General features: G+C 48.1%; 1 protein-coding gene across 1 annotated transcript in view; it reads left to right on the forward strand.

The window, feature by feature from the left end:
* ATP9A (ATPase phospholipid transporting 9A (putative)) overlaps nucleotides 1-21440 on the forward strand; it is a 122909-nt gene that overhangs the window by 89716 nt on the left and 11753 nt on the right. The window contains exons 15-22 of the mRNA XM_058562460.1: nucleotides 2237-2398; nucleotides 10591-10683; nucleotides 11710-11793; nucleotides 13199-13369; nucleotides 15782-15880; nucleotides 17979-18068; nucleotides 18174-18318; nucleotides 19125-19189. Coding sequence (XP_058418443.1) covers nucleotides 2237-2398; nucleotides 10591-10683; nucleotides 11710-11793; nucleotides 13199-13369; nucleotides 15782-15880; nucleotides 17979-18068; nucleotides 18174-18318; nucleotides 19125-19189 — 909 coding nt within the window. The remainder of the gene's footprint in view (nucleotides 1-2236; nucleotides 2399-10590; nucleotides 10684-11709; nucleotides 11794-13198; nucleotides 13370-15781; nucleotides 15881-17978; nucleotides 18069-18173; nucleotides 18319-19124; nucleotides 19190-21440) is intronic.

Here is a 21440-nt window from a genome sequence, read left to right on the forward strand (position 1 = left end):
CCTAAAAGCACCTCCTTTTCTTTCCTTAAAGATTAAATTTTATAAGAAGAAAGGAGGGGGTACCTTTTCTTTTTCTTTTTTAGACACCATGCCCTTGGACTTGGATGGGAATCAAGGGACAGCTTGTTTGGACTTAAAACTGGAAGCCTCCTGTATCTGTTTCCTTTTGTTGCTGTGGCAAATCGCTGCAAATCTCATGTTTTAAAACAACACAGATTGATTATGTTATGGTTCTGTAGGTCAGAGGTCCGACCCCGGTCTCACGAGCTGTAGTCAGGGTGTTGGCAGAGCTGTGTTTCTCCTGGAGGCCCCAGGGAAGAATCTCCTTCCTTGCCTTTTCCAGCTGTTAGAGGCTGCCCACATTCCTTGGTTTGTGGTCCCTTCCTCCGTCTTCAGAGCCAGCGATGTCACATCTCTCTGACCCTCCTTCTCTCCCCACATCTCTCTGGGGCCACAGCCGGGAAAGTTCCCCCTTGGGAGGACTCAGGTGATTACATTGGGCCCACCTGGATAATCCAGGATAATCTCCCGTTTCAAGGTCCTCCATCTTAATCACGTCCGCAGAGGCACTCTTGCCAGGTAAGGTAATATGTGCAGGTTCTGAGGATTAGGACGTGGACATCTTTGGGGGCTGTCATTCTGCCCACCACACCTCCTCTCAACTTCCTAATGGCGACAGTGTGTCAGGTGCATGCCGGACTGCAGCCAGGCACCCACTGAGGATGCGCTCATGTGCGTGTGCCCTGATGTAGGCCCCGGTGAGAACAGGCATCCGAAGACCCGGGAACAGCACTTTGCCTTTGGGCCTCTTATGTGGGTCAGTAGACCTAGGATTGGATCCCATCTCAGCCCGTCACGGCTGCCAGCCGAGAGCAGCTCACCTTGCCTCTGGGTCTCAGGTTCTCCATCCGTCAGGTAGAGCTGGTAATTCCACCCTCAGTGGGCTATTCCCACGAGTAAGCAGGATGACCCTGTTGTTTGGCCCCTAGCTGCACCGTGGGCTGTTCGTACTTACATCTGCCCCCCAGCCCCCTGGGTTGGGCTCAGGGATCTCCGACCCCTCCCCAGTCCCTCTCTGCGTCTCCACCTTTCCTTTCCTTTTCCACTCTTGTTTCTTTTTGTGGAGACCCCAGGCCAGATTTATTTGCAGACTCATTTTATTTTCTTCACGGGCTTTTGAAACATGTGAATTAATTGCGTATATTTAATTAGAGCTCTCAGGGACAAGTCCATATTTCTGTGTCTTATTGAGAAACTGGAAGCTCTGGCCACCCTGGACCACCTTCCCGAGGGGCAGCCTTCTTCTCCAGTGCGTCGTGGTGGTGCTGCCCCTTTAAATGGGGCTCTGGCTCCCTCTTGCCACAGGCCCCGCCCAGCCCTCTTCACTCACTAGCCAGACTGGTCTGGTCCCTGTCTTGGAGTTTGTGACCCCCGTGCCTTTGCCCTGAGGTGAGGCAGGCCTCACTGAGGCCGTGAGAAGGGTCCAGCTGGCGACCCAAACCATGCTTTTGGGAGTGCAGTGTTGGGGTGAGGGGGGCTGTGGGCCGGTAGCAGCTTAACTAACTTCTCTGAGCCCCGGTTTCCTCGTCTCTGTAGACCGGTGTTCTCACCCTCGGCAGTACTGACGTTTGCAGTGGGATAATTTTCTGTTGTGTTGAGCAGCATCCCTGGCCTCCACCCACTGGATGCCGGTAGCACACAACCCCTCCCCCAGTTGTGACAACCAAAAATGTCCGCAGACATTGCCAAGTGCCCCTTGGGGGCAGAACTGTCTTATTGAGAACCACTGTAGATCCACCCGGTTGAGTATCCCTGAGGCTTAAAGGAGAGCCTGAAGGGGCAGTGCCACCCCAGCGTCATGCTCCTCCTTTCCCGATATTTGTTGTTTGGCTGGGTGCAGATTCTTCCAGAAGTGATCTGTGGTTGTGCTGATCACACTCGATGCCATGCAGTTCTCTTTGCCACGGCTCTGGCGTGTGCCTGCTTTCGGGCCTGGAAGAGAAGGTGCGTTGTGGCTTGTAGGGGGCGGCTGTGTGTGCAGGAGCCCCCGCAGGCCCAGAGGAGTGGCTGCTGTCACTGGTCCATCCCTGGGCCAGCTCAGCCTTCCTCAGGAACACAGTGACTACTTGCGCTTCAGCTGTCTCTGCGCCCCCTTCCACCTTTGTGTTCATTTGCTTGACCCGTGACCCAGGACCCTCAGCCATGTGTCTGATCTTCGACCCTGTGTTACATTTAGGTGGCCCTGGTACAGTGGACTGAAAGTGTGGGCCTAACCCTGGTGGGCCGAGACCAGTCTTCCATGCAGCTGAGGACCCCTGGCGATCAGATCCTGAACTTCACCATCTTGCAGATCTTCCCTTTCACCTACGAGAGCAAGCGCATGGGCATCATCGTGAGGGTGAGTTGTCTTATTTGTGACTTCACATGGTCAACACTCCTCCCCCAGTGTACTGCGTATGCCCCTGTGGCTCGACATTCTTTCTCACCCCTTTCTAATCCTCTGTTGTGCTGTGTGTCGTCCAAACTAACACGAGAAGGTAATTCCCACAGCAGAAAGAAATTTAGTTCATCAGTTGGACAGACCTCGGATAGCTAATCAGCTTCTGGTTAACCCAGTTCTAGAGTGAAAGGTCCAATGAATGTAGATTGGACATTTCTTGGTAATGATACATTGCTCATTGTATATACTCTTGTTTAAATATATATTTTTTATTGCGGTGAAATTCACATAACATAAATTAGCCATGTTAAATGTATAATTCAGTGGCATTTAGTACATTCACAATGTTGTGCAATCATCACTTCTGTGAAGTTTCAAAAAATTTTCATCACCCCAAAAGGAAACCTTGTACCCACTAAGTACAAGGGGTACTTACCCTAATCCCTGGCAACCACCAGTCTGCTCCCTGTGTCTGTGGATTTATCTGTGCTGGATATTTCATATAAATGGAATCACACCAGATGTGACCTTTTGTGTCTGGCTTTTTCCACTTAGCATAAGGTTTTCAAAGGTTCGTCAACATTGTAACACATATCAGTACTTCATTCCTTTTTATGGGTGAATAATATTCCACATTGCTTATCCATCTATCCATCGATGGACATTTTAGTTGTTTCCACCTTTTGGCTATTGTGAGTAATGCTGCTATGAACATTGGTGTAGAAGGATTTGAATACCTGTTTTCAGTTCTTTAGGGTGTATACCTAGGGGTGGAATTGCTGGGTCAGTTACTCAGTTGCTGGGTAATTCTTTTAACTTTATGAAGAACCTCCAAACTATTTTCTATAATGCTGCACCATTTTATGTTCCCACCAGCAATGTATGAAGGTTCTGATTTCTCCACATCCTCACGACAATTGATATTTTCCATTTTTGTTTATAGTAGCCATTATAGTGGTTGTGAAGTAGTATTTCGTTGTGGTTTTGATTTGCCTCTCCCTAATAACTAATGACATTGACCATCTTTTCATATGCTTATTGGCCACTTATATATCTTCCATGGAGAAATGTCTATTCTAGTCCTTGGCCCACTTTTTAATTGAGTTGTTTGTCTTTTTGAGTTGTAAGTGTTTTTTATCTAGTCAGATACTAGACCCTTATCAGAGATATGATATGCAAATGTTTTCTCATTCTGTAGGTTGTCTTTTCACTTTCTTAATAAAATTCCTTTGATGCATGGAAGTTACTAATTTTGATGAAGTCCAATTTATCTATTTTTTCTTTTGTTGCTTTGGACTTGGGTGTCATATCTAAGAGTCCATTGCTAAATCTAAGGTCATGAAAATTTACCCCTATATTTTCTTTTAAGAGTTTCATAGTTTTAGCTCTTTAGGTCATCAATACATTTTGAGTTAATTTTTGTCTATGGTGTGAGGTGGGGGTTCAACTTCAATAGGGACAATACAGTTGTCCCAGCACCGCTTGTTGAAGAGACTATTGTTTCCCCCATTGAATGGTCTTAGTACCTTTGTTGTAATTAAATATTTTTAACGGTTTTTCATTTGTACAATCACAGAAGATACTGAAAAAAAATATAGTGGCCACTGAGCATCATCATTTTACCATAGTTATTTCAGATTTTCTTTTTATATTTTTTGAAACTTTTATTGAACTACAACATACATAGAGAAAAATGCAAACATCATAAGTGTAAAGCTCAAATGTTTACAGAGTTAACACGCCCATGTAACTAGCATCCAAAGCAAGGAATAGAATCCCACTCACCATCACCCCAGCAGCTCCCTCGTGCCCCTTTCTGGTCACTACACCTCCCCTCCCCATAAGGACATAACTAACCTCCATCCTGATTTCTACTATTGATTAGATTTGTCTTTTTTTGAACTTTGTAAAAAGGAAATCGTACAGTAGATACCCTTTTGTATCTGGGTTCATTTGCTCAAATTTATATTTGTGAGATTCGTCCATATTTTTGCGTGTGTTGTAGTTCAAAAAATTTTTTTAAAGAAATAAAACATTGTGGATTCAATTGAAGCCCCATCTGCCTCTCCTAGATTCTCCACTCTTACTCCAAGTTCATCATTCTTATGAATTTTAATATACTCTTATCAGACACATTTGGTATAAATAATACGTGTTGTTGTTTTACGCATTTTTATTCTCTATATAAATGGCATTGTAGTGTATACATCGTTATTCCACTTACTGTTTTTTCTTTAACATTTAAAAGAAACTTGATTTACATTTGTACACTTAGTCCTACTTCATTAGTCTTAGCTGATTTATAGTGCAGTCATGCACCGCGTAACGATGTTTCGGTCAATGATGGACCACATGCATGGTGGTGGCCCCATAAGATTAGTACCATATAGCCTAGATGCGTAGTAGGCTATACCATCTAGGTTTGTGTAAGTACACTCGATGATGTTCACACAACGACGAAATTGCCCGACGACGCATTTCTCAGTACATATCCCTATCATTAAGTGGCGCATGACTGTATCTCATTGTGTGGATATACTTCTCTTCCTTCGGTTTATTGCAGCTCCCTATTGATAGACATTTAGATAGTTGCCGCTTTTTTTTTTTTGCCATTAGAAACAGCACTGCTGTGCGCAGCCTTGTCTGCTCCAGTCTTCACTGTGTGTATGTCAGTGTTTCCCCGTGGAGTGTATACCCAGAGGGAGAGCCGCGGGGTTGTAGAATATATGCCTCTTTACCTCTACTGGATGCCGTCAACTTTTTCTCCAAAGTGCTTGTACTAATCTTAGTCCCACCGTTCTTCCAGGTTCTCACCGTTTGATAGTGTCAGACTTTTTAAATTTTGCCAGTCTGAAGCGTCTGAATTAATGTCTTTGTCTGTTTGCTCTTTTACTCATAGAGACCACACTTTCCATTTGGAAAAGCCTAGGAACCCTGGTGTTCATAGTCCACTTCGGTCAGTAGTTCTCAAACCTGGCTGACCATCAGCATTACCAAGGGAGCTTCACCAATGCAGATTACTTGGTTCCATCCCAGACCTATTTTGGTATTGGGATGGTTCTCTGGTATTTTTAAAGGTTCTTCACATGATTTGGCTTGGCTGGAGAGAACTGGCTCAGATGATGAGAATCTTTGGAATAACTTTCATCTTTTCTGCATTTTTTTTTTTTTTGAACAAGTGAGAATCCCCTCCACCCTGGTCAAGTGTTTCACACCTTAGGGATCAAAAAAGGTGTAGATTCTATTATAGTAAATTAGTAAGAGCGGTATTAATAATTAGTAACGCTTTTAATTACCAGCAGTAGTAATGGCAACAGTAGGAACAACAATAACAATGATGAGTAGGCAACATTTAAATGGTGCTTATTATGTACCAGTCTCTGTTCTAAATGATTTGCATAAACTAATTCATTTTATTCTCACCGTAACCCAACGAGGTAGGTACTATTATGATTGGCATTTGACAGAGGAGAAAATTGAGGTGTAGAGAGGCTAAGAAATCTCCCCAGGTTCACATGGCTGGAAAGTGGTGGAGCTGTCAGGCTCCCAGGTCTCTTGACCACTAGGACCTGGGAGTTTGGGTGTGATGAGAGGGATGTCAAAAAGCTCATAGAGCACCCATAGTAATATTGAGGTAGTGTATTAATTATGTGTTGCTGCGTAATAGATTATCCCACACTTAGTGCCTTAAAACAATAGGTATTATTACCTCACGGTGTCTGTGGGCCAGGAGTCTGGGTGTGGCTTAGCTGGGTCCTTTGGCTCAGGGTCCCTCCCAGGCTGTGGTCTAGGGCTTAGCTGGGGCTGCCGTCATCCAAGGTTCCACTGGGATAGGATCCACTTCCAGATAAAGTCAGTGTTGTTGGCAGGATTCAGTTCCTTGTGGGTTGTTGGACTGAGAGCCTTAGTTCGTTGCTGGCTGTTGACCAGAGGCCACCCTCGTTCATTGCCACAGGGGCCTCTCCATGGGTCAGCTCCTGTGTCAGCTGGCTTCATCAAAGCAAGCAAGTGAGAATGTGAGCAAGACGGATGGCACAGTCTCTTGTCACGTCATCTCAGAACTGACCCTCCTCGTTTTGCCTCACTCTGTTTTTAGAAGCAAGTCACTGGGTCCCACCCCCCACTCAGTGGGTGTGGACCATACGAGAGTGTGAATACCAGGAGCATTGTCACTGGGAGCCGTTCTAGAGGCTGCTGCCCCAGGTAGAAGATAGAAACAGCTCCGTGAGCTGCTGTTCTGATGATCCAGGGACACGCAGCATGAAATCGACACATTTTAAGGGATTTTTATGTCCCTGATGCTGGGAGGTACTTTCAGACTCTAAGGACGTATATCCTTTGTGACTTTTGAGTGGGAAGGGAGCTTTTTCTCCCACTGGCTGCTGCTTTTCCCATGGTCCACACCTGGCCTGACCCATGTCTGCTGACCCATATCTGATGGCAAGAACCTCCTTGCCTGGATGCAGCAGTGTGAATCCTGTGAGTGGGTGTTTCCTGGGGAAGGAGAATCATTATCTCCTATGGAATTACTTTACTTCTGTTCCAGCTTTTATTTTTTCAAGTTCTAGGGCTGTGGGCTCTGCTGAAGTCATTTGAGGGTTGAGTCACCATCACATAGTCAGCCCAGTATCAGACATCCTAAAGTCAATGGGCAGAAGACCCCACCCTTCCTTTAGTTGTAAAGGACTCTCAGCCCCAGACACGCATGTCATGTTTTATGAGATATGGCCCCTCTGCCTTCCCACACCAGGAACAGGTATGGGGTACTGTTGGGTGGGCCAGTCTATCATGATTTAAAAATAGCACTCCCCCCTTCCCAGGTTATAAAAAAAAATCAGCATTCAGTTAAGGCATTTAGAACAAAGAAATATGTAAAGAAGGGGATCAGCACTATTCATCTTTATTTTCACCACCCAAAGACAACCACTCTTACCTTTTTAGAGCATTTTCCTTCAGTTTTTTCCTAAGTGTATATGTGTGTAACTATCCACACACATTTTTATAAAATTGGCATTGGACTCCATGTAAAGGTTTCTAAACTCTCCCCCAACCACTGAACTATCTATATGGTGAAAATTTTCTCATATCATTTAAAACATGATTTTTATGATTTTAATGTGTGCGTGGTGTTTTGTTGAAAAAAGTACCATTATTTAATTAAATATTCTTTTTTGGATGCTTAGTTTGCTTTTCATTTCTCACTACTAAGAAACTGTGAGCATCCATGTTTGCTAGGCTGTCTTTAATGAAATGCATATTATCTTGCTAATTTTTCTTGTTTTCTGACTCGTCTCCCTCTTTATCTTGGGTTTTGATGAGTGGGGATCAGCATCCAGGGCATTTGGACTAGTTTCTCCACTTTGTACAAATCTTACTATGTTCCTCCAATAAAGTGGTTCTCATTCTGGGGCCATCTTGCCTCCAAGGGACTTTGGAACATGTCTGGAGACATTTTTGGTTGTCATAACTCGGAGGGTGATGTTACTGGCATCTGGTGAGTAAAGGCCAGGACAGCCTCCTAACAAAGAATGTTCTGGCCCCAAATGTTTATTCTGCCAGGGTCGAGAAATTCAGTTCTAATGTGTCCGTATATCCTGTCTGTTATTTGAAAAGAACGGTCCAGTTACCTGATGTGGGGAAGTTTCGGCTCAGTTGTAACTTCTCTTGTCTTGGGTTAGTGACTATTGACAGTAATGGTGTTGCTCTCGTCTGTCTCATCAACCCTTTTAAACACACGTGAGCTTGTGGACAGTACTCGGCAGCATCTTGCAAGTTCTGGTCTTTGTGTGAATCTCCGTCTTCGGAGAAGGTGGGTAAGGTTAGACAAGCCAGGTTCTCTGGGGCTTGTGTACCTGTCTTTCCGAAGGAAGGTGTGTCACCTGTTCGGTTTTTGTTGTGTAGGAGATGTTCTGCTGCCCTCCCCCACCCTTCCCATGTGGAATGATGGAGTCGAATTGTTGGTATAGATCATACCCTTGTCACTGTTTGAATAAAAGAGGCCTTTGAACAGGCGCCAGAGTCAGACTACAGTGGAAAAAGATGCAGCCCCAAAACAATGCAACACAACCAGCAGATCTCTGTGACTTCATAGCGTAATCTTGCCATAATATGGGAACAGAGTAACCTTGTGGTGAACTTGGAGGGAGGAAATGACTAATGGGAGGAGACAGTTGGTGCAGTATTTATATTGGACAAGATGGCTAAGCACTCTGGAGCCCCTCCTGGAGTTGAGGAAGCTGGGGAGGGGGCCGTCACTTCCTACAGCTGCGTCGTTAAGCACCATTTGGTTGAAGGGGAAAGGGAAAAAAAACCTGATGCTTTCACGTTCAGACTCCGCAGCTGTCTTTGGCCTGAGTCATAAGCAAGCATAGGCGTGATCCTCCATGATGAAGTGTGCGGTTCTAATGCTTTTAAAACGTAGGTGCCTCTTTGTGGCCGGGGGATGCTTTTATGGGTAAGCGTGTTGTTCTAAAAGATTGTCAGTAACTAGAGGGCATTCGAAAGGTATGTGAAAAGAGGAAACTGTACCACTAATTTGGCTTTGGGTATTCATTTCATATTCCATGAAGAGTTTATAGGTGTGCAGTCTGGGCTTCCTGGGGTAGCAAAATCTAGGCGTGAGGTGGTGATGGCCATGCTCAGTTCCCTGCCTGTCTGCTGCCTCCAGGCTCCCCGTGACGAGTCATCGAGGAAGGAGTCGTGGGAGAGCCAGCCCTGATGGTCTAGTGGTTAAGGTTCGAGGTTCTCACCGCTTCGGTGGTCAGGGTTTGTTGCCCGGTCAAGGAACCACACCACCCGTCTGTCAGTTGCCATGCTGTGGCAGCCGCTCACATAGAAGAACGAGAAGGACTTACAACTAGGTTATACAACCATGCACTGGGGCTTTGAGGAGAAGAAAAAAAAGAAAAGAGGAAGATCGGCAACAGCTGTAGCTCAGGGTGAATCTTTCCCTGCAAAAAAAAAAAAGAGTCACGGGGTGAAAACGAGCAATTTCACCATCATTCCTCAAAGCCAGGGTTTTTTAGCCTCGGTGCTGACATTTGGGCTGGATGATTCTTGGTCGTGGGGCTGTCCTGTGCACTGTAGGATGTTTAGCAGCATCCCTGGCCTCCACCCCTTAGTTGTGACAACCAAATATGTCTCCAGACATTGCCAAATACAAAACCACCGCCATTGAGAACCACTGGACTAAGCTTGTTCTCCACACACAGTACAACTGAAGGACTTGAGTTACCGTCACCGAGCAGGTATGGTGACATTGAGTGGGCATTTTCTGTGTGTCTGGCCCTGTGTTGTGTGCTCCACGTAGATGATCTCCTTTAAGCCACAACGGTCTATGCAGTTAGAGTTGTTAGCATCCCTATTTTACAGACGAGGAAACTGAGGTTTGGAGAGAAGAAGGAGCTTGTCCGAGGGCACACAGCTGGGGGCTGGTGCCGGCTCTGAGCATTTGGTGCCTGTGCCGTGGTGTTACGGCTTCCCACAAAATCTGGTCAATGTGAACTGAAAATCTGGGTAATTTGATCTCTAGCTAAGTCCTCGGGTAGACACAGGGGTCTGGAATTATCTAGATCAGCGGTTCTCAATTGAGGCATTGTGCCCCCAGGGGACATTTGTTAATATCTAGAGACATTTTGGTTGTCACCAAGGGGGCTGCTGCTGGCATCTACTGGGTGGAGGTGAGGGATGCTGCAAAAGATCCTGCAACACACAGGCCAGCCCCCCACAGCAGAGAATTCTCCAGCCCTACTGTTAACAGTGCCCAGGCTGAGAAACCCAGACCTAGGTCGTTAGTTTACTTCCCAGTGCTTTCAGATGGACCACGATTTGGTGATGCTGGCTTCCTACATAAAAATTTAAAATTATAGCGTGGGAGTCCATTCCTGTTGGAATAGTAATAATTTAAGTTCTTAAATCCTTTTGATCTTGCTTTCATTATTTAATAATTTTCCAAATGCTTTGAGTTTTCTATTTTCTGTGGCCTTTGCCCCAAAGTGAGGCCCCCCTCTTGCTTTTCGTCTTTGGCCAAGTGAAAAAACATTGGTGTCTGCTAAGTCCACTTTATGCACCATCTATCACGGGAGGTGGGCACCGGAGCAGAAAGTGGATGTTCCTCTCGGTTATTCATTGCTTCCGGCCCCCGTCTCTAGGATGAATCAACTGGGGAAATTACATTTTACATGAAAGGAGCGGACGTGGTCATGGCTGGCATTGTGCAGTACAACGACTGGCTGGAGGAAGAGGTAAGTGTGATGTGGGGAGGGAAAACTGGGCCTTGGAAGCACGATCTGGAGGCCCGTCTCTTGCATGATGTGGTGAGGTGGGTCTCTGTCATTATCTACGGCTTCATAACAAATCACCCCAGAATGCAGTGGCTTAGAACAACACAGTTGTTTCTCACAGTTTCTCTGGGCCAGGAATCTGGGCACGACTTAGCTGGGTCCTCTGCTCAGGGTCTCTCACAGGCTGTGGTCTCATCTGAAGGCTCTACTGGGGCAGGACCCACTTCCACACCCACTCAGTGGTCCTGGGCAGGATTCAGCTCCTCACCAGCGTTTGGCTGGAGGGTGGGACCAGGAGTGGGAGTTTTTGGGGGCCACATCACAGGCTGCTTTGTGACATGGGCAGTCAGCCACAGCAGGGAGGAAGGAATGCTCAGGTTTATCAGCCATTTTCCTTTCTCCCCTCAGCTCCAGGTGGGGAATTCATATTTAATATTCAGTAATATTATATTTTCAGTTAGGGGGTTGCAAACCCAAATGCCCACAGGGGCCAGGCAGGTAACTCAAATGAATGAAACGGGCTGGGATGTGTTTTTGTGTTCAACACATTGGAATATTCTTCACTTGACAGTTATATTTTTTGGGAACACATGGAAGCAACCACTTTTCAGCCATCATGGATTGTGGTTATTTGGGCAAGTGTACCTGGTTTTGTCAGAGGTTCAGTTTTTCCAGCGAGCCAGAAATCCAGATTTGTCTGTGAAATCTTACAACATTGACTTAAATTTTGAAACACACACTGGGCCAGTCACAGAAAACCTGTGTGTAGGCTGTGTTTGGCAGACGGGCAGCCATGATGCATCCTCCCCTTTGGAAGGTTTACTCAGAGAAGATTGCTCTAGAGGAAAGCTGTGTTCTGATTTGCCATTTCGCTGTCCCTTGGGAGGGGCCTGTCCCCCTCAGCGTCCAGACCCCCTCAGTGAGGGTCAGGGACTTGGGGGCGGAGCCCTCAGCGTGGCTCTCCGATGACTGTGGTCTGCTTTTCAGTGTGGAAACATGGCCCGAGAAGGGCTACGGGTGCTTGTGGTGGCGAAGAAGTCTCTAGCAGAGGAGCAGTATCAAGACTTTGAAGTAAGTGGCTCTGCGACTTTTCTGTTATTTTTTCAGCCCTGCCTCCCTCCCGTCTCCGCCTTGCTCATTCTGCTCTAGCCATACTGACGTCATTTCTGAGCACACCAGGTTCACTTTTGCCATGGGGCCATTGTGCTTGCTTTCTCTCTGCCTGGAACTCGCTTCCCTCACAGAGCTCCATGGCCCCCTCCCTCACTTCCTTTGGGTCTCAGTTCAGATGCCGCCTCCTCTGAGAAGTCTTCCTGGATTCCCCATCTAAGGCAGCCCCACCTCATCACTCTACATCCATCACCCCGTCTAACTTTCTTCACTGCACTTATCACCATCTTTAATGACCTTGTTTATATACACACACACACACACACACACACACACACATGCATATATATTTTAACATTCTTCTTAATATCTCCTTTCTAGAATAAAATCTCTTTGAGAGCAGAGACTTTGTCAGTCTGACATGCTCTTATGTCCCTAATACTTAGGATCATCACTGGCACGTAGTATATGTTCTAGAAAACTTGAAATGAATCACGTCTCGGAGCTCTAATTTTTTTAAGCTGTAAAGCGTGTTTGAGTTGAACCAGAGCATTGACTTTCATGGCCAAGGAGTCCAGCATAAAAATGTCTTGTTTATTCTCATCTTGTCCTGTAGTGTGTCCCTTGAGGGAAGGGTTCTTTTATCCCCTGTCCTGGCGTAAAGCCGAATGCACACACGCGTGGCTGAAAGGGAGCGAGGTGACGGGGGGACAGGCCTCTGGGGCCCTTGTCCTGCTCACCCAGAGAAACTGTGCGTGGGTCTGTCTCTTTTCTGTGTTTCTTCGTGAAATTTTGTTTAGTAAGAATTCTAGCCCTGATACGTTCTACCTGCCTTTCAATTCTAAAGGCCCATGCTTTGAGTCGGCCCATTAGGGAATTGCGATGTTCCTCCATATCTTTGCTGACACTGTGAGGAGGGGGTAAACAGGCATGTTGGGTCAATGGTCTTTGGAAGTGGGACTTCATCATTAGAAAACCTGGTGCTCGAGTTCGTGGCTACAAAGTGTCTGTTGTGTGGGGGAGAACCTACTGTTTTTTGAGGTCTTGAGTTGTGCCAATCCTTGCAACAACCCGGTGAGGTTGGAGCTGTTATTGCTGCTGCATGGATGAGAACAGCTGAGGCCCAGAGAAGTTAGGCGACCTGCTGGAAGTGGCACAGCACGTGGGTGTAGAGCAAAGGGTGGCCCTCGGTCTCGCCAACCCCAGTGTCTGGGCTGATGACCTTGGAAGGAGGCTAGAAGCCTCAGTTTCACCCCTTTGAGGTCAAGCCCCTGTTCTGGGGTCCCGCACGCAGCGTGGTGGGATCAGTCAGTCAGGCTCGGGCCTCCCCACCTAAGCGGTGACCGTGTCCCCTGGTGTGTCCCAGGCCCGCTACGTCCAGGCCAAGCTGAGCGTGCACGACCGCTCCCTCAAAGTGGCCACCGTGATCGAGAGCCTGGAGATGGAGATGGAGCTGCTGTGCCTGACGGGGGTGGAAGACCAGCTCCAGGCCGACGTGAGGCCCACCCTGGAGACCCTGAGGAACGCCGGCATCAAGGTAGGGCGAGCCTGCCTGGCCGGGCTGCTGAAATAACCCGCCGTGCGGAAGTGAATTCCAGAACTGTGCCGGCCATCCCGTCAGCAGCGTGGCAACGTTAGAGAGGGGAGAGGGCCGGCGTAGCAGTAGAGGGAACCAGGCGTGCGTGGGCGGTGACCCACAGCCCCGTCTGCGATGGGCACCGCCATCTTCCCGCCCTCATGGCCCCGGTTCTGGAAGACGTCTTGTGTGTTTACTCTTCCTGGCTGTCCCCCTCGCCACGCGCGCTCCGCAAAGGCAGGACCACGCGCGCGTCCTTACCCCTCAGTGCCAAGCTGTGTCCAGCATGCTTGGTGTGTTCCTTATATTCTTGTTGAGTGACCAGCTGGCCAGCCATCTGTCTCGTGGTCTGGGTGAATGAGTGACCACCCAGTGGAGTGACCGCCTGCACCAACAAATTGCCATATTTACATTTTGTACTCGGTTATTTGGGGCCCAAAAATTTATATCTGGGAGTTTAATCCGGAGAGGCCAGTAGAGGGCGTCTGAGGAGCAGGCCGCATCTTAATAGACCCAAGCAAAGCAAAATGAAAACCTGTGTCTGCCACCCGCCTCCGCCCCAGACCCGGAGCAGCTCTTGGCTGCGTCCTCGGGCCTGCGTTTGGCAGAGGGGCCTGTGAGCGGGGCCGTGTGGACAGTACAGATTGGACGTGCAGTGTAAATGAGCTGCAGCCACATTCAGGCCCAGGGGGGGTGCACATGTGTGTGGACCTCTTTCGTTGTGAATTCCATCACGGATCTTTGGCTCACAGGCCTGGTTCATGGCAAGGAAATTGCCAGCGAGATCCCATTTTTGGAAAAACAGTCTGGTGTCAGAAGGGCCTGTTTCTGCTGCATCGTGGTGTTTAAGATTTCTTGCTGGAAGTTTCTAAGATCTCTCCTCTGGGAGTTTTGGAGATTCCAGTTTCAGCTTCTGGCTTCTTCCTGGGGTTTTTCTCCTTCCTAAAACCATTCTCTCTCCAAGATGAGAGGTTTCATTCACAGAAGGTGGGCTGGACTTCTCTTTCCCTTGTTAGATGGGAGAGGGAGGGGAGAGGGAGGGGAGATGTTAGAGGAGGGGTCAAGGGTCGGAGAAGTTTATAATTAGGGTCTAAGGTAGGATCTTTCACAGGCAGAAGATGCTAGAACTTGGACACTTTCTACCTTAGCCCCTTTCCCAGATGCAGCGACTGAGGCCGACGAGGTGGTGTCACTGCCTAGGTTCTTACTGGGAAGCGCGGGGCTGGGACTGAGCTCAGGTCTGGGCACTTCCCTGCCGTGCCCTCCCTGTCGTCCCGAAGTAGGACATTAGCCACGTGGTGCACCGAGGACCTTCCATGGTGTTCTAGAACTTGAACCTCCCAGCTCCTTTCCTAGTGTTTGCTCTCTTACAGCAAACCGTGAAAACTGGCACCAAACTGGGATCGCTTAAGAGAATATTGTTTTAGAGGCCAGGGCCCCCCAGAAGGGCCTGGTGCCTTCGTCCTGCCTGTCTCACTGCCTGGGTTCCAAGGCCGCCTCTCCATTGACTGCTTCTGTGGCCCTTGGCGAGCAGCTGACTTCTCGGTGCTTCCGTTTTCTGCCTCCTAGAGTTACTGTGAAGGTGAAACGCACTGAACGTGGACGGCACTTGAAGGGCGCCTGGCACGGCGAACTCTCGGGAAACCTTGTGATTTTCTTTCCTACACTTGCCCGCTGCCAAGGTTTCCTTTGTCCGATGGCTCTAAGGCCCCTTCCTGCTGGGAGCAGGGAGAACAAGGGGTTAGTGAAATGGCAGAGCAGGAAGCGCATTCTGTTTGGACTCTGAAGACCTGATTCTGGGCCTGGTTGAGACAGGAGCTAGCTGTGGGGCTTTGGGGCAAGTCACCTACCCTCTCTGAGCCCACAGCAGTGAAATGCAGAGCGACCTGTTACAGGGCGTGGAGGAACCTAGCCCGTTTCCTGGCAGTGTTTTATAGTTAGGGTCAACCCCCGTGAGATTCGGCGTGGGCGTCCGACCACGTAGAAAGACCGTGACAAAGCAGTGTTTCCTGTAGGATGCGGAAGTGACCCCTCATCCCTACAGCCTTCCCCTTCTTTGAAGTTTTTTATTGCTTTAAGAAAAATCCCCAGAAGGGGGATTATGAGGTCAGAGGCCGAGCTTCATGATGTCTGCTGTGTGGCCAGATAGTTTTCTAAATGTCACACCGGCTTCTGCTGCCACCAGCAGTGGTCGCTTGGCGTCCTGAAGCCCTTTAACTGGGGCGTTTCCAGTGGCGTGTTGGGGACACCACGGATGTTGGGGAGGTAGATGGAACGTCTCAAGTTCAGCTCAGTGTTTTTGGAACCAGGACGCAGGTGACAGGCCAGCGTCAGACACTAACACAGAGGACCTGTTTCCTGCCCTAATTTCAGGTGTGGATGCTGACGGGGGACAAGCTGGAGACGGCTACATGCACAGCGAAGAACGCACATCTGGTGACCAGAAACCAAGACATCCACATTTTCCGGCTGGTAAAGCGCTCTCTGCCGTGGGGCCTCGTGGGTGCGGCTGCAGTCGGCCCTGTAACCTCGTAACCTCCAGCGGGCCCCTCAAGAGGGGAGGGGGAAGCACGGTGACCACCTAGGATGGGGGGCTTGCGTCGTAGCTGTGGGTGGAATAGCTGAATGACCCAGGTGGGCTGAAGGGTTCCTCCCGGTGGTGGTTCAGGAGCACCTCGTGACAGCCTGTGGTAGCGCTGTGTTCTTCACTGGTGGGGGTCGTGGTCCCTTGGAGAAGCTGAGAAAAGTTAGGCCCAATCAGTGTGAAGGATGCAGAGAAGCTCGTACACGGAAATTGTACATTGAACCTTCACGGCCAAGTCCTTGGATGAGAAATAAATTCCAGATCATAGATATGGGTCTGTCTGCCCTCCTAAAGGAAAACCTTTAGGAGCCTTTAGAAGGAGGTGTATTGGGTGGACAAATGAAAAATTTCCTGTTCTTGTGGCAAGCGCTTGACCAAAACAATGCAGGCGTCAGGCGCTACTCCAAGGCTCGAAGCCGCAGACCGCGATCGGCCTTATTGAGTTGGGAGGTGAGGCCACTTGGTCCCCTCCAGGACAGGATATAGTAGCCCCACTTACCTGAGGTCAGATCCACCCTGCCAACCACCTGGAGGGCTCCTGATGTTTTGGGGGGTCTTCCCCTCACCCCTACCTTGGTCTATCACACATAGAAGCTTCAAGAAGTCCAGCAGTTTGGGGAATAGCGCAAACAGCATTGTATAGAGGCGGACACAGTCGATCCTCATTATTCATGGATTCCATATTTGCAAATTCGCCTGCTCACTAAAGTTTATTCGTAACCTGAAAACCAATACTCGAGGCGCTGTCAGAGTCATTTGTGGACATGCGCAGAGCGGTGAGAAATTTTTCTTGCCTGACGTGCACATTCCCAGCTGAGGATGCACGAGGTGACGCTCTGCCTTCTCGTTTCGTCTCATACTGTAGGCAAGCGTCCTCCTCACGGTCTGCTTATGTCACGTTTTTTTTTTACAGTTTTGTGCTTTCTGTTAGCGATTTCGCTGTTTAAAATGGCCCCCAGCACAGTGCTGAAGCGCTGGCTAGTGTCCCCAAGAGCGGGAAGCCTGTGCCGTGCCGTACGGAGGAAATACGTGTTAGATAAGCTTCCTTCAGGTGTGCATTATAGTGCTGCCGGCCATGAGTTCGATGTTAGTGAACCAACAGTGTATATTTTCAAAGATGTGTTTAAACAGTAGCACATATAAAACAAGGTTACGTATTGATGGATGGACAAAAGTATTGTGACCAGAGGCTCACAGGAACCCAGCCCCACATTTCCCCAGCAGCCAAGGTTCAGTATTCACTAATTCAGTGTTCACAGTGACTTGATAGCGCATAACTGACGCAAATAGAATCGACTGTATGTTCTAGAGTTCAGAGGTTGCAAACTACGGCCGGTGTGCTGGCCACGCGTTGTTGTAAATAAAGCTTCATTAAACACAGGTAGACTCATTTGTTTACGTACCGTCTGTGGCTGCTTTGGCCCCACAGCGGCAGAGTTGGGCAGTGGCGACAGTCTGTGTGGCCCGCAAAGCTACGCTATTTCACATCTGGTCCTTTGTAGAAGCGCCCGCCACCGCTGCTGGGGGCCTGGCTTGCGCGGCCTGTGCCCCAGCGTGCCCGTTGCCGGGCTTTCGGCAGGGTGGCAGATCCCTCTGTGCTGCGGTTTCCTTACGTGTGAAGTGGAGCTGTTGCCTTACGCACCTTGCAGAGCCGTTGTGAGAAACAAGGGGGAGAATCCGTGAGAAGTGCTGAGCACGGTGTCTGGGCCCTAACGCGAGTGCAGTCGTCTTGAGCTCTTGTTTCTGTTCTGCGGGTCACAGGCGCCCTGGAGGAAATGCAGGCTGCTGGTTGGGAGGCTGGCTCTCCTGATTCCCACAGAATCGTAACAAACGGGATTTAATTTGGCTCTGGGTCTGGTGGCAGGGGAGGGCCAGGGGTCCTTGGCAGGGGTGGCCATTGTCTTCCCAGCGGCTCCAGGAAGCCACTGTTTGTGGTTCTGCCACCTCCGGAGAGCGAGGCTTCCTCTACCCTCTGTCCCCTTCCAGGTGACCAACCGCGGCGAGGCCCACCTCGAGCTGAACGCCTTCCGCAGGAAGCACGACTGCGCCCTGGTCATCTCGGGAGACTCCCTGGAGGTGGGCGCAGGGGCCCCGCCAGCTGGTCCTCCAGGGGCGCGTGCCCCTTCCTGCTTCGTGGGGGAGGCGACCTGGGCTCACCCAGCACCTCTCCCGGCTCCCCAGGTCTGCCTCAAGTACTACGAGTACGAGTTCATGGAGCTGGCCTGCCAGTGCCCGGCTGTGGTCTGCTGCCGCTGCGCGCCCACGCAGAAGGCCCAGATCGTGCGCCTGCTGCAGGAGCGCACGGGCAAGCTCACCTGCGCCGTAGGTAGGCGCCCCACCCGCTGCTGCCCTGACTCCTCTGTAAGGATAGTCGGGCTCTGCTGTGCTTCAGTTCCCCAGGCCTCGTTACTCAGCTCATAACATTGTCCCCCACGGACTCGGGCTCTATTTCTGTTATTATTATTAGTTTTAACGTTTCCCTTTGAGAAAGAGTAGATAAGGGTGCCCGAGGGCCTCTCTCCTTAGCTTGCACCTCCTTTACTCGTGACCCGGGACGCAGCCTTGCAGAGGAGTGAAGACCACACACTGTGGAGTTGGGTCTGGCTCCAGTCTCTCTGCTGAGTTTACTAGCTGGGGACCCCGGTGGCTTCCTTCACCCGTCTGAGCCTCAGTCTGCTCACTGGTGGAATGGGATCATAACAGTGGTTTCCTCAACAGCAGTGCTTATGACGATTCAAAGGGGCAGCATTGGAAAGGCGCTTGCCGCAGTGCGCAGGAAGTGTGCAGTAAGTCACTGCTGATGACAGTGACGCCGCACCCCACCCTCAGAGGCAGGGCCTGCGGTGGTTGCAAACACTGGTGTGGTCTGGACACGGTCCCCCTGCTGCCACTCAATGGCTGGGACCCTCAGCTGGTCACCTGGTCCCTCTGACCCTCAGCTCTTCTGCCTGTAAATAGGACCCTGATTCTGCAGCTTGTCACAGTGATTAAATGGAGCCGTGCAGAAGAGGCACGGAGTGAGCACTCCGAGGAAGGCAAAATGTATGATTAAAGGAAGTATGAACCGTGGGAGTCGTGTTTCTTGCTCTCCCCAACTTCTCGGCTTTTCTCTCTGCTCCGTGTGACCCGCAGGTGACGGGGGCAATGACGTCAGCATGATTCAGGAGTCGGACTGCGGCGTGGGCGTCGAGGGAAAGGTGAGCACTCAAGGGGGGTGCCGCTGGCTGTGAGGGCTGGTGTTGAAGTGCTCGGTGATGGTGTCGTGGGGTGGGGAGCTGTTCTGCTCCACTAGCTGGAGTTTTTTTCCCTCCAAGACACAGCTGTAATGCCTCTGGAAATTCTAGATTGGAGTTACAAGCGTAAGGAACCATGTGTCATAATTACCTAGTATCATCACCTGGAAGTCCGAGTCCCATATCGCTGTATCTCATGGACAGACAGATGCTTATTTTTTGCTTGCAAAAACCTAAATTAGAAAACAAGTGTTTTGCTCCATTCTTAGGGTGAGGTGAATGCACTTCTAACTTTTCCATGATGGTGCATCGTCAGTAAAAGCTTTAGTTATCACACCGTGTGCTGATCTCCGGGGGATTGTGGAAGAAGGTGGCACTGTTTGCTCCTCACTGAAAGGTCTTGGCAGCTGCAATTTTTTAAAGTTTGTGTGTTCTAACATAGTTTTTCTTTTTCTTTGTCCACTGTGTGCTTGCCTCTGATAGTTTAGTCTGCTCTCTCTAATTTGTCACCTCTAAATGACTATAGGCAGGAAGATCCGGCACCAAGTCTGTTAGAGCTGTGTGTAAGTAAGAGTACAAAGGTCGAGGGCCAGAGATGCTCCCCGTACATTTTGTTCCATGTATTCAGGAGTTTGGGTAATTCGTAGGCCTGTTTTTCTGTTCCACCATTTCTGGTTTTCTGGTTCTCATCCAGGTGACAATTATTTGAAGTTGCAGAGTTAAATGATCCTTGAATGTGACGTTATGTCTGAAATCTGTATAGATTCCTTTAATGCAGGTTTTAAGAAGCACACTTGAGTTTAATAGATAGAATTCTTCACACATTTTTATACAGAACTAAAGCATTTAACTTTCTGTTAAAAATTATATTCTGATTCCTTTGTTTATGGAGTATAAAAGTAATAAGTGCTCACTGTAAAAAATTAAGACAATTTAGAAATAAAGTGCATCCTTTTTTTAGACAGCCTCATCAACTAGTAACATTGGTGATTCTTCCAGAATTTTTGTCTGTGTATATATTACTGTTTATGGGTATGTATATATTGGTATTATGTACATAACGTACATATTTTTTTATATACATATATACACACACACATCTTACACATGCATATATATTATTTTCATGTATAATTTTAAATTAAAAACATTATACTATGTATTTTGTTATACAGCTTGCTTGACTCTGTTATATACCTTGGATTTTTTTCTACATCAGAACATATAGATCCATCATTTTTTACCTTCCCTCTAACTTTTTATTTTGAAAAATGTCACTCCTTCAGAAAAGCTGAAATAGAACAATGAGCACTTATTTCCTCTTCACTTCAATTTACCAGTTGTTAACATTTGCCACACTCTCTCTCTCTCTCTCTCTGAACCAGTTGCAAGTAAGTAGCAGATAAAACATATTACCCCTGAATACTTCAGCATGCATCTCTTAAGAACAAGGACATTTTCCTACATGAGCAGAATAACATTGGCACTCCCCCGAAATGTGACATTGGTATAATAGTATTATATAATATGCATAGTCCAGTTTCCCCAATTGTCCTCAAAATGTGTTGATAGCTTAAAAAAAATCTCCAGGAACCAATCAGGGACCACACATTGCATTTATTAGTATGTCTTCATGTCTCTTTAATCTTTAATGTAGAACACTTTTCTGCATCTTTTTTTTTTTTGGTGAGGGGAGTGTTTTGTTTTTCATGCCGTTGATATTTTCAAAGCATTCGGAACAGTTGCAGAATGTCCCGTGACGTCTGTGGGTCAGATGGATTTGATTCAGGTTCTGTGTTTTGGTGTGAGCAGCACACAGGGAGAATTTGTGTTTCCCTGTTGCGTCACATCGGAAGGCCCTGATGTCTGTCTGTCCCATTAATCGCATCCATCATGTACCTTTTAAAATTAGAACATTCTATTATATGGCTACACCGTAAATTATTTCCACTTCTATAAATGCGCAAAGCTTTTGCGCATGGGACTGTGAATATCATATATGCTCAGAAATCTTCCCTTTAATATTATGAAGTAGCATCAGGTTTTTCCTCCTCTTATGTTTAACTCTTAAGGGAACTGAATGTTATAAAAAGCCTATCTTTGAATGCTTCTTTGTTTCTGATACCCATGATGTGGTGGGCCTAACCCCCCAGGCTTAAAACTAGATCTATTTGACCTCCAAATTATAGCTATCTGTGATTCAGAATGTTTTTTA

This window comes from Diceros bicornis, chromosome 19 (genome assembly GCF_020826845.1).
Source record: "Diceros bicornis minor isolate mBicDic1 chromosome 19, mDicBic1.mat.cur, whole genome shotgun sequence".
Classification (NCBI taxonomy): Eukaryota; Metazoa; Chordata; class Mammalia; order Perissodactyla; family Rhinocerotidae; genus Diceros; species Diceros bicornis.